The 13,845-nt window shown below is 34.0% G+C and overlaps 1 protein-coding gene across 1 annotated transcript in view; it reads right to left on the bottom strand.

Annotated features, from left to right (window-relative positions):
• Positions 1–12,880: 12,880 nt before the first annotated feature.
• The window catches only part of Tap42 (immunoglobulin binding protein Tap42), a 113,906-nt gene continuing 112,941 nt past the window's right edge, over positions 12,881–13,845 (bottom strand). Inside the window, exon 9 of the mRNA XM_090402948.1 lies at positions 12,881–13,011. Coding sequence (XP_090259074.1) covers positions 12,971–13,011 — 41 coding nt within the window. The 3' untranslated portion in view covers positions 12,881–12,970. The remainder of the gene's footprint in view (positions 13,012–13,845) is intronic.

The raw sequence follows: 13,845 nt of genomic DNA, 5'->3' as shown, positions 1-13,845 counted from the left end.
ATGCCTTATCCCAAATTTCCATTGAACACAAGTTTGCCAAAAAAATAAACTTTGAAGACATAATCAATAAATTTGCGGATTCTAAAATTCGCAAAGGAAATTTGTAAAAACGACACAAAAAAATATTCATTAAACTAAAAAGTTTCATTATTTATCATCCTTTAAGGCAGCAAAATCCAGAAGTTCAAAAAATTCGAAATACAAAATTTCATTTATTTGCCACCTAACTTTTATTTTTTTTAAAATCTTTTTATTATTATTATTTTTTGGGACCCCCAAATATAATTTGCCTAGGGGGCCCCAACACTCCTTAATCCGCCACTGTCTATGAGCTGCTTTAGCAACATGCTCTATGAACTCCAACTATCTGTCTACCCACAACCCCAAATTCCTTGCTTTATCAATTTCCTGGAATACAGTTCATCCAGTACCGTCGACAGGATGTAGCATAGAGACAGCCTGCCTCACGGCACCGCTTAATAAATCATGCCTATAATTTTGATGAATTGATTAATTTTTATTTTGGATCAATTTTTAAGTATAGCATATATTACAATCAAGATAATTAAAATTATTGACTTGTTATTTAGAATTATTTTGTTTCTTATTGGCTCAGTTCCTTTAAATGCCGTAACATTTGTTTCCAGTTTCCTATATAATTTTTGTGCAAATTAAATAGTAGTGATCCAAGCACAGAGCCTTGCAGCACACCACTAGGTCACTTGCTTTCTTCTGGATTCTGCTCCCCCATATACTACTCTTTGCTATCTGTCCATCAGTTACTTCATATCCATACCACAAGTTTCATCTTTATCTTCATCCCCATTTGTTTCGATTTGTGTAACAAAGTTCTGCATAGTTCCACAAAGTTATTCTTAAATGCCTTTGCAAAATCCAGCAACATCACTGCATACCCATTCCCTTTATCCAACTCGGCCATCACTTTTATAAAAAAAAAGTTGGCAAATTTTTAAAGCATGACTTACCCATCAAAGAGCCATGCTGAATCCCATAGTGTCATATTCTTATCCACTCATTCCTGAATTCTCTCTTTGACTAACATTTCCTATAATTTTTGTGAAAGAAAAAAAAATTGCTAATGTCTTTTATTCCCTATCTACCTCCTCAGTCTCCACTGGCAGCCAATCAGAGATAACTGGCCCAAGATTATCACTAATTATAAACAGCTTCCGATGAAGAGAGCCAGACAAGTGTTGCCATCTCATAGTCCCTAATACAATATATTATTGGTGTGAAATAGTGTGGGTTCTATGGCAGATTTTCTTGAATTTACAGGGGGGAAAACCCACTTGCCCATGTCAGAGATCAACTAATTCGGGAAGCAATCAAAGAAAGGTTTAGAAAATGTTCCTCTGGCCAGTGACTAGGCTTGAACTGAGAATATGGCTTAGTACTATAGATGCAAATGCCACTTTAACAGAACTACACAGGCCATTAGTCTATAATTGCTACTGCAGTCTTCCTTTATGCAACAGTACTATTTTGTCCCACTTCTACTCCCTTGAAACTTAACCAATATACGACTTAAGTTAAACAGCCTAATCAGAGGCAATGCCATTTCCTTCACACATTCTTGTAAGATTCAAGCTGATATCCCATCTAATTCCCATGTTAGAGGCTTAATGGAGTGAAACAGCACTGACAAAGGTTTAAAAATATTAATTCTTCCAATATTTCATCTGTCGTTGAGACACCATCAGAGTACACACACAGAAAACTAAGTGAAATACATGGACTAAAGACCAGGCATTTAGTTTCTCCCAGCACTAAGCCTTAAAACACTGATTATCCCATCTAATCATACAGCCGCATAATAATAATGTGACACCTCCAAAGAGTACATGGACGCATCACAAGAGAGTGCCCTACTCGACTACATACAGTACATCTCATCATCTACCCTACTACTTAATCTTCCAACTACATCACCATTGCTGCTACTTATCTCCAACTACAAAAAATGTGCACCACCAACAATGTTTTATCTGTAAATTGCATGTGTTCTCATGGCCGATTTGCCTGTGTGTTGGATGAAAAACCTGAGTTTCTGGGAAATAAACCTGCAACCTCCATATAAGATTGGCTAACTCACCTTCACTTGAAAATGCCCATATAAAGATTCCTCTCATCATTACAAGAATCGAACTTGGATCTTTTCCTGTTGAAGGGCACAATATCCCATTGTTCTTTCAATTGCAGTATGGAGGTGCTTATATTTGCATTGAGATTCTGCAATATTCTAAGTATTGTACTTCCAATTCAACAATGTTTATTGTTCCATCCCTTTCTCTGGCATATGTCACAGCAGTATTTTATCTTTATTAGGATGATAGTATCTTGCAAATTATTTTAGCACTTTCTTTATGCAGATGATATTATACTCTTAAATAAATCCAGTGCAAAATAACTAAATAAAAAGTTTGATATGAAAATCAGCAATAAAAGGACAAAAACCATGAAAATAGGCAGGAAAATGGAAAACATCATATCCCTTACAGTCCTTAACAAAATTAAGGGAGTGAACAGATTGCATCAATGGCATAATCATATTAAAAATGAAGATATTAGGAAGCAACCTTAGTTTTTATTGAAGAAGGTATGAGCAGGACTGATCTAGGATGTATGCCACTTAAACAGAATGGGAGAGAGGAAAAGTTAGCATAAGCAGATGTTTGAAGCCAAGATGGCAGGAAGATGTCCTAGAGCAGGCATGGGCAACCTTTCCTAATTCGGGGGCCAAATTATCATTCTGTCTCCGAGTCAAGGGCCGGACCAAATTATTAAATAAAATAAATGAATTAAAACAAGTTGCTACTTCATATTTCATTTATTTATAATATAATGCTTTGGTATAAAGCTCTACATAAATTTTATAATATAATGAACGACATAACAATTTAATGAAGATTGACCTTGTACTTCAACTACGAGACTATCAATATTGACGTTAATATTACTTAAGGATAATCACATAGAATTTTCGAGGTTTTCGTCCATTATTCTTGTCCGAATTTTTATATTTCATCCTCGAAAAAAACTGTTCACACGTGTGCTGCCGAAAAGACAAATGATTTTTCTTGAAAAGGCATGTAAATTTGTATATTTTTCTTCCACCAAATAAAATTTATAAAAATCCGTCAAAGCAATGTTGTTAAATTGTGATTTTAGCACTAAATCCACCTGAAGCTCATTAAGTTCCATCTTAAGTTTTTTGGTACATTATTTACATCAGCATCCATCGGACGAGCAAATATAGCGAATGTGGAGGCTTTGTTTATGAAGTTGACAAACCTTGTATCAAATTGCTCTATTAGTGCCTTCAATCTCCATAACAATTATAAGAGATATTTTTATTAGTTGCCAGAGAAGGAAAATGATAACAATTTTTAGCTCTTATCTGACTTTCCAACAATCTTAGTTTATTACAAAAAGCTTTGACGTGTCCATGCAGTTCATGAACCAATTGTTCTTGTTTTTGCAATTTAAGATTCAGTTCGTTCAGGTATCCGGTGACATCTACAAGGAATGCTAAATCACACACCCACTCATCATCTTTTACTTGGTTAATTGTGTTTCCTTTTATGTCCATAAAATCTGCAATGTCTTGTCTCAGATCATAAAATCGTTTTAACATTTTACCTTTACTCAACCACCTCACTTCACAATAATAAGACGCATCTTCATAATCCGAAAATAGATCTGCCAAATACTCCTTAAATTGGCGGTGATTAAATGCACGTGACTTAATAAAGTTAATACTGGCTACTACAACTTCCATAACATTTGTGAATTTAATCGATTTCGCACACAGATTTTGGTGGTGGATAATGCAGTGAAAATTTGTTAAATTTTCCGGATGGATCTGTAGTTTTATTGCTGTTTCATGAATTACTTCAATAAATCCCTTCTGTGCACCAATATGCCAAATAGTGAACTCCATTTAAGCCCAAATCTCTCGAAGACTGTGTTGACTGTTTCAAATATATCTTCACCGGTAGTTGTTCCTTTTAACGGCCGAAGCGCCAATAATTCTTCTGTGATGTTGAAATCAGCATCAACTCCTCGAATAAATATTGCTAGTTGTGCTGTATCGGAGGCATCGGTGATGTCATCCAAAGCAATTGAAAATGCTTCCAATCTTCTCTTTTAAACTCTTTTTGATATCATCAGCCATAATTTCTATCCGTCGGACAACAATACGTCTCGACAAACGAATGTTCTCGGTCTTTTTTCTTTTCAGGACATATTATACTTGCAACATCCAGCAGACATTCTTTGATAAATTCTCCTTCACCAAATGACTTAGAATACTAAGGGATTTTTTCGCTTACCACAATGTTGTGGTATTGCGTTCTTTGCTTGTTGAACATTTGCTGCTGGGTATTCAAGTTCTTCTTCAACTTCTGTATTTCATCTTTTCGAAGTTGTCCATCAATTTTTGGGTGATCCGCATGAATCGAAGTAAAGTGTCTCTTCAAGATGTAATCTTTGTTGACGGATTCGTTGCACAGCAAACATACAGGCACACCTTTATTTTAGAATAAAATAATAATCCTCCGTCCTGTTGTCTTGAAATTGACGATTCTCTGCATCTACTTTTCTTTTCTTTTTTGCAATAACCCTTGACATTGTCCCAAATTTATAAGCGATATTCAGAACTGTCAAACAAAACTGTCTTCTGCACTGCAGGTACTGAACAGAACATAAATCAATGCAGGCACTGAACAAAGCACAACACCAACGCAAGTACCAAACTGCTGACACGTTATAACATTCACACACGCCGCTAGTCAAAGTGAGAAAGAGACCTTGGTTGGAGAAAACATATTGTGTTTTGCGCAAGTCATATGACGTCAGCTTAATGTGAGTTAGTAGAACACACCATGTTTTCTCCCATCATGAATCAGACAAACTTAGCTGAAATAGATTAGGCCCATATGTGTCCTAGAGGAAGACCAAGTTGTAATGAAGTGATGCAGCTAGAAGTGTCCTTGAAGACAGAAATATCTGACTGTACTGACAAATAGCAAATTAATTTTGATGAAAATTTTGGATAAAAGGTTATAATAATCATGTAAACTTAGTCATATATTATTATAGTCTCTGTTTACCTCATAAGGGTATATATTAGGAATTTGATGAGCTATTGATTCTTAATCATCATCAAATTCCTGCCATGTACAAGATATGAGAGTACTACTTGAAAAACTTGCATCATGACTTCCTATCTACAATTTTCCTCCAAATCGATCTGTTACCTGTCAAGACTCCAACATTATCAGATCTTATATTTCTATCTTCTAAGACATTTCTTACTGTGTCAATCCACCTATATCTCAGTCTTCCTCTGGATCTTTTTCCTGCCAACCTGGCAGAGAACACTTGTTTTGCTAATCTTTCTTCTCCTATTCTGTTTAAGTGACCATAACACCTGATATTAGCTCTGCTAACACGTTCCTGGATGCTAACAATGTCAGGTTCTTTCCTAATATCGTCATTTTTAATATGATATTGCCATTTGTTCACATCCCTAATCTTGCTCAAGACTCTCATATGTACAGTCTTTGAAGTGTTTTATTTCTAACCCAGCTATCAGATTCATAAGTTAAAATTGGTTTTAACAAACACTGTCTTGTATGCATTTTGTGCCTACTATAGGTTCTGCATTCACGATGCAGTTGATATTTTCAACGTTTCTGCATATTTTCGTTGCCTTTGTCTTGTTATTGCTGATTCTCATACCAAAGATACTACAACATTTATTCAATTCAGCCAGGGAATCCTGCAGACTTCTACTGGTTTTATTAAAAAGTATAATATCATCTGCATAAAGTAAAGAGCTGAGATTAACATCTCCAATTTTGTATTACTGCAGAAAGTGTACTAGGTTTAATACCACTTTCCTTTTATAATGTGATCCATATAGATAATGAATAAGAGGTGATAATGTACATCCATGTCTGACACCAGACTTAACGTTAAACCATCTTCCTGTACTTCCTTCAACTCTACTGCTGACTTACAACTCAAATAAAGACTAAGTATTGTATTGATATAAAGTATTTTTCTAAGTATTGTTTGATATAATGCCTCATTGACACCATACAAATGTAGCATTTTGAATAGCTTTTCTATTGGCACCTTGTCATATACCTTTTTGCAGATCTTTGTTATATTCCCATGATTTCTCAACTATTTGTCGTAAAGTAAAAATCTGTCCTAACAGCCTCTATTTGGCCTGAATCCAGCTTGTTCTTCACCAAGATTCCCTTCCACAATCCTTCTGAACCACTTCTCAAGTATATTTGCATAAATCTTACCAGTAACACTCAGTACAGAAATACCTCTGTAATTCTCACATTGTTTTATTTCCGTTTTTGTGTATGGGTACTATGAGAGCTGTACTCCAATCATCTAGAATTCGTCTCTCTGTCCAGGCCTTCTGAACTATGCAGTGTAAGACTTTGTAACTAAGCCACTGTAAGACTTTTATACCTCCATACTTGAGCATTTCTGGTTGAATATCATCTACTCCCACTGCCTTTCAACATTTCAGGCTTTTGATGGCTTTTTCTACTTCAAGTATGGATATGTATTCCTGATTGCATTCCTGTTTAGGGTTTTTTAACACTGTGCTGTCACTGATTATTTCATTTAGCAATTTTTCAAAGTAATTACTCCATACTTCAAGGTTATCTTTTTCTCCTGTTTTCATGTCACCTTTATCATCTCTAATTCCTTTTACAGCACTCTTTCCTCCATTTCTAAGCTTCTTCAACAACCTTCTTTATATTTATTTTCTATGTTCTTATCAAAATCTTCCCATGACTTTTGTTTAGCTAGTTTTACAGTGTTTACCTTTATTACATTTGTCTCTGTATTCTCTAAGAGCACAAGCTGACTTATTTGCCAGGAACGTTTAATATGCTTTCTTCTTTTCTTTCACTGCCTCTTTAACTTCCTATATCCACCATGGAGTTCTGATTTTTCTATCCTTGCAGACAACCTCACCACATGCCTCTTTGGCTGAATCAATGTTTTCTTCAGGGTTTGCCACTGAATCTCCAAAGTTTGGTTCTTGTTCTCAAACTCTTTCATTTTTTTTTTTTTTTTGAATAATGTTTGTATATTTTAGTCTACAGTTCACATCTGAGAACTGCTCAACTTTTATTAGCTTTAGAACTTTCTTACATGTTCTTCTTTTCAATATGAAATTCAATTTTATCCTGCTCAAGACTAAATAGTGATCACTTCGAATTTCAAATCCTCTTTACACTTCAGTGTCCTGCACCAGGGAGAAAGCATCACTGTCAATGAGACTTCTCTTATTCCTTGCCTCTTCTCTCCATCATTTCATTTCCTACACTGCTATTTATATCATAAACAAGGACTAGTTTTTCTTTTTTCATTGTGTCAGTTGCTTTCTCTAAAGCCTAAAAAAAATTCCTGCACTTCTACACTAGTAGAACCTTCTGTGGGACCACATCACAAATAAGTCTAATTTCTTTTATTATTGGTTAATTATTCTAAATGTAGATATGTAATGGTTTTTAAGTATTCATATAAGTGCATAAATGACAAAACATTAATTTGTCAGTTAGGCAAATGAAAAATTATTTTGAATAGCTTGTCTTAAAGAACACAAATAGTTTGTCATCAATCTACACAATTGTTTTCCATTTTGGCAATAAAATTGTTGAAATGGAAGAACTTTTACAAATAACTGTAGTATTAAATAGTGTAGCACTCTTCACTTTATTTTTGTTTTTAATAAACTGTAACAAAAGGTAGTGTTATGTAAGTTTAACCTGCAGCCTATCTCAGCATTCAATATACCATTATCACTAAATTTAATCATTTAAATTAATCAAATGCAGCATTGTTTGAATGGGACCTGATTGTAATTAAAGTGTCACATGAGCAGATTGTCATAAAGCAAAGCATTGTAAGGCAGGGTATTACTGTATCTCACCTTTTTGCTTTCTTTGTCTCATTAACAGCAGTTACATTGATATGATACTTCCCTAATTCTTCTGCTTCTTCCACTTCTTTACACTGATATGTATGATGCCTCTTTCTCTTCAAATATGCTCAGGATGAGTTTGTTTAAGTAGCTAACTTTTCACTGTTTGCCCTGGTTTCCTGATGAACCAGCATATCACTTTGTTTAACCCATATGCTAATGCAGAATTCCACTTGGTTGGCTAAATCTAAATTGCTAACGCATCCTCATTCATTCAGTATACAGATGGATACTTAATAATAGGGTGTGTCACAAGGTGACAGCAGGTCAAAAGCATTGGACATTTTTCACATTCTTTATAGGATCTGAAGAGTGCAAGATTACCACTAAAATTTACTGTGTAATTATAATTCAATCATTTTAACAGCAAAGTTGAAGTGAAGAAATTATCTACCATTGTCAAAAATGATTCTAGATGCAATTGTTAGGGTAATGGCTGATGTAACTAGAAGATGCTATATCAAAATCTAGTTTTATTTATTACTGTTTGTAGTTATTTCATTGGGTCTTTTGGGTGCAATGCAAGACTCACCTGAGCCCTGGTTGAGCTAGGAATCTGAATTTTTTTTGTCATTGTTTAGTTTATTTTGGTGAAAGTAAAAATCATAAATTTCTTTTGGTACTGTGACATTTTAAATTCAAAGCACATTCCATCCATCTGATAAGTAGCTATTGTATATATATTATATATATGTATGTGTAATATATGTGTATGTATATATATTATTTTGCAGATCTGATAGTTTTATGAATGAGGAAGGAGACTTCCCACTGCAAGGCAAAAAAGTTGTTTACAAAGGTATTTGTTCCATTTCAAAAATTATACTGAAAGAGTATTTAAAAGGTCTTGCAACATCTGTTGATAAGAGGTCCAGGCTTAAAACTTCATGCACTGGAACATTTGTGGGTGGGGGGGGGGAGACACTACACTAGATTTGCAAGGGTGTCTAGATATTATAGCTTCTGGACAAAAGATGTTGAGTTCTTGATAAAGGAATTTGACTGTTCTAGTGTGGTTCTTAAATAACCTTGCAAAGTGCTTAGACATGCTAACCTCCTTACCTTTTGTCCAAATACTATGCCATTGACTATAAATATAAAGGGGTGCCAGTTTCGTGCAAATTCTAGGAGGAATTAATAGGCAAAGTGACTTGAGTTCCCATTTTAATGGGAGAGACCAGTTTCACATATTGTGAAGAAGATCATTGGTTTGTTCATGATTCACCCAAGTAGGATCATTGTCTAAGGGAGAAATAAGGTGAAGAATCCAAGAGATGTTTTTGACATTTACTCAGCTGTATTCATGACAACTGTTACATCACCTTTGTCTGCCTTAAGAATAATAATCTTCTTGTTTCTTCTTAAATTATATAGAGCTTTCTGTTCTGGATTATTTTTTGGCAAATAAGATGAGAGCCAATTTTGAACCTAACATTTGTAGTGTTCTGTGGAAAGTTACAAATTTACAAAAAATTACAAATTGTTATACTATATTAAAAAGTTAATTTTTTAAGATATAATTAAAGTAATAATGGCAAAATTAGACTTATTTTTAAAATACTGCATTCTGCCTTGGTTAAATGATAGTCCAAGATATTAATAATTACTCTTATCTGGCAAGGAAATTTCAATTAATTTTTACAAGAGATGAAAGTGAGGGTATATGAATCGTTTAGCATGTTGTTGATGTTATCCCATAAATCAATGCTTATTAAACTAGCTAAAGAACAATGCAGATCAAGGCATAAAGAATCCAACTTATGGATAACAATATTTTATAGGTTTAAATTTTTGGTACAGGAGAGTGAAAGAAGCTTTACAATGAATTTTCCAGCTCTTTTTGACTGAATAAATTGTTTAAACATCATGGCCTTATGCTTATTTTAACCATAGGCAACCTTCTTCATTCTCCAAAGGACAGTATCCTTTCTACATGCATTCAGAGAATTCATTGTTCTTGTGATCTTTCCTGTATAGGCTAGATATTATTGAATTGGCAAAGCCTCTATGCCATATCTTAAAGAAAACTTGTTGGATTAAAGAATCTAGCAATATCAATCATTCACATAGGTCTCTCAACAGAAATGGACTTATCCTAGATGATATCTGGAAATCAATGATTACATACCTGACTCTTTTTGGCCAATCATTTCCAAACAATGCTAGAAAACAGATGAATGTTCCTTGATTGTATAATAAGCAGGTTTTTTTAATGATAATTTGTATTTCTCTGATGTTTATTTAGAAGGGAAGAGATGCTCATCCCTTGTAGTGAAACTAGTTGGCATTTCTATGTTATTAACCAATTAAAACCCAATTTCTCATAATTTCTGCAACCATCTTTAATCCTGAGTATTTTAATAATATGGTAATGGTTGCATTTTTTCTTTTTCTTCTGTAACTATCACTATATTTTCTTGCATTGATTTATTTCTAAGTATCTTCATCTAGCTTCCACTGATGAGTTCTTGAAGGTTTGAAACAGGTCTAGGTAATGAATCTGTCCATAATGTATAATAATATACATGTCCAAAAGGAAATATGCTGTATTATGAAAACTTGATGGGAAATCATCTGCCTCCAAGTACAAGTCATGAAGATATGTGCTTCAGTAAAGATTAAAAACAAGAATATCATTTCTTGTGAAGTATAATTTATTAGATGTATCTTGCTGCTCAAGTAATGCCCTTTTAAATACAAAACAGTTCACGTGTTGTCATAGCTGGATCATTCAAAATTGTCCATCAGATTGTTTAATTTCTATTATCCTGGCTCCTATTTACATCATTATAAATGCTTTTAGGATTAACCTGTATTCCTACTTAACTGTAATTTCTGCTTTACAATATCTAACAATTTAGGGTTTTTTATATGAATTCCCCCTGCCTAGAAAGGTTGTAAACCTGACCATAGACCGAGCATTAGGTAATCGAGATACTCTGCTCTCAAGAACAAGCACGGAAATTTTTCAAGCCACTTTAGTAAGCAGGGAGGTGGTCCTAAACTGGACAATGAAGTTATCTTCCTACCTAAAGCCACCATTTACAAACATCCATGCCCATAGTGGCCATTATGGAATTTGAATAACCCACATTCTTGGTGGAAAGCAGATACACTAACCAATTTGGCAAGCATTAGTATGGCTGGCTTTCATAGTCTGGCATTCTCCGCTTTATTTATTTTTGTTGTTAGAGCACACAAAAATAGTTTTTTTTTTTTTTTTTTTATGAAAATAGGTACTTTCAGTGCTTCCACAATTGTTCAAGTCTCAAAAATCCAACTAAGTTGATTTGTAGAACCTACTATCTTAATTTACTTAAATTAAAGGGATATTAAATCCCGCATAGTTTTAAAACCTAATAAGAAACTCAAAGATCGGAATCGGAGAGTTTCTTGCCGAATATAGTAAACTATAAAGTATCGGCGACACTAGCGTTAGCTAATGCAAGTGATCCTAGTACGTAGTACAATACCGGGCAACTCGTTGCAAAGGTGGAGGAAGTTCAGATCGCTATTCTTAGCTATTTTCCATAATGTAAAAACACATTTCCTAGGAAATGTGCTTTTACATTATGGAAAATAGCTAAGAATAGCGATCTGAACTTCCTCCACCTTTGCAACGAGTTGCCCGGTATTGTACTACGTACTAGGATCACTTGCATTAGCTAACGCTAGTGTCGCCGATACTTTATAGTTTACTATATTCGGCAAGAAACTCTCTGATTCCGATCTTTGAGTTTCTTATTAGGTTTTAAAACTATGCGGGATTTAATATCCCCTTAATTTAAGTAATGTTTTCATTGCCTAAATGAAGCTTATTAGCTCTTTATACTTAAGTACTATCTTAATATTTTGAACTGAACACAAATACAATTTAGTGTTTTCAATAGAAGTGATCTTCACTGAGCAGATCATTAAATCACAGTTCTGTATAGGGTTATGGTAAATTTTTTTTTAACTTTAATCAGTGGTAAATTATGCTCCTTGCAATGTAATCTGTACTGCTAGGGATTACATCCAAGGAGTCTAGTCTGGCAAACTATACTACTGCGCTGATGCCAACCACCATTCTTTCTGTGGTTTTCCAATAATCAGGATGAGCTTGAATTCCAACATGGCAAAGATATGTGTGTCTTCAGGCAATAATGACTTCTATTGCTCAGTGTGCTACCACTACTATTGCCAACCTGCTTATCAGAGGCACTGAGTAGCTAGAAAAAGTACTGCAAAAACTGAATGTCTGGATTATTTTTCCCTTAGTCCACCCACAGAGCTAATGTGTTAGTTTACAATGAGTAGGTTGTTATAAATACACTAAAGAACTGAACAAAGGATGATTTGGGTTTATTGTAAATGGTATCATTTCATGACTCTTCTAGTTTGGCAGATTGTCCTTTCATCCACCTATGGCATTTAAGTCCTGCTCTATTTCTTCCATGACAGTTTGCAGTTTTACCCTTAGACAGCAGAGTCAAAAGAATTATTTTTTTTTTTATTGAAAAATAAGAAACACATAGAAAAGATGAATGCAGTAGCTCTCAGTTGGTGAAGTAAAATACTTCAAGTTTTAAAAATAAATGAAAGAGCTCTTTCTTATTTAATAGATATTAAAAAAAAATGAGCACTCGTGTTTTCTATATAGTTCATGTGGTTTTATCAATAATGGAATGCAGAATTATAATTAATTCTGCATTGCTGCTACTTTTGTTAAGTTTATCTCAATTCAAATAAAAAGTCATTATTATAGGATATGCACATAATGACATTTCAATACAAAATATTATTTTGCTAAATAACTTGTGTATTTCTTATAGTACACAAATTCCTTAAATGATATGTTGGAATAACATCATTTATTTATTAAACATTTTATTATAAGTTATATTTTTTACATATGGAAATCAGTTGAAATACACCGCAAAATGATCAGCCCATGTTCTGTCTATTTCCCCATCCACGGCGATGTTCTGTAAAATATAAAAAACCATTTTTAAAATGTATAGTATTTTTTAATGTTTTAGAATTGCCCTATTTGAAAACAAAAATAAATAAACACACTCACAAAATTTACCTTCAGTTCTCTTAATATGTATTTTCTACTCATCAATAACTATGGTCAAGAATCCACTAATTATCTCTTCAATATCCTACTAATTCAATCCATTCTGAATCATGAAATTCAACATATTGAATTAGCAGGAGATCCATTATTCACACAATACATATCATCTCTCTTTCTCTCTCCTTAAACTCATTCACTAATGAAGCACTCGCAACCATCTCTGGCAACCCACTGCATCCATTCACTGCTCTTAAAGAAAAAAAAATCTAGTCCTAACCTTTGCTAACCACATTCTTTCACAATTACCATGTCAAATGCTATAAAACCCCTATCATGTTTCCCTTTTTTCTGCCTATCAGCTAGTTTGGAAGCTCTCAGACCTTTCTCATAAGGAGCATTCCATAGACCTGATTCAATTTTTTATCACTCTCCTCTGGATCCTTTCCAAAACTTATCCCCATGAAATCCGGGGTGACCAGATCTGCATGCAGCAGTCTAGCTGTGGCCTATTAAAACCTTATAAAGGAGAATAATCAAACTTCCCTATCACTGCTTATTAGCATGTTTTTAAACAACCATGTAATCTGATGTGCTGTTTTGGCTACTTTTGCAATATGCCCTCTAAACTTCAACTTCCTGGCCTTATCAGTTTCCTGCAATTCAATTCCATCAATATAATACACAGCTTGTGATCACTTCTTCCCAAAGCACATCACCTTACACTTGACAACATTAAAAT

The sequence above is a fragment of the Typopeltis vanoorti genome, chromosome 13 (assembly GCF_054136105.1).
Source record: "Typopeltis vanoorti isolate ZY-2024b chromosome 13, IOZ_Tvanoo_1.0, whole genome shotgun sequence".
Lineage (NCBI taxonomy): Eukaryota > Metazoa > Arthropoda > Arachnida > Uropygi > Thelyphonidae > Typopeltis > Typopeltis vanoorti.
The sequence above is the reverse complement of the archived record's forward strand: the minus strand, read 5'-3'. Positions and strand labels throughout refer to the sequence as shown.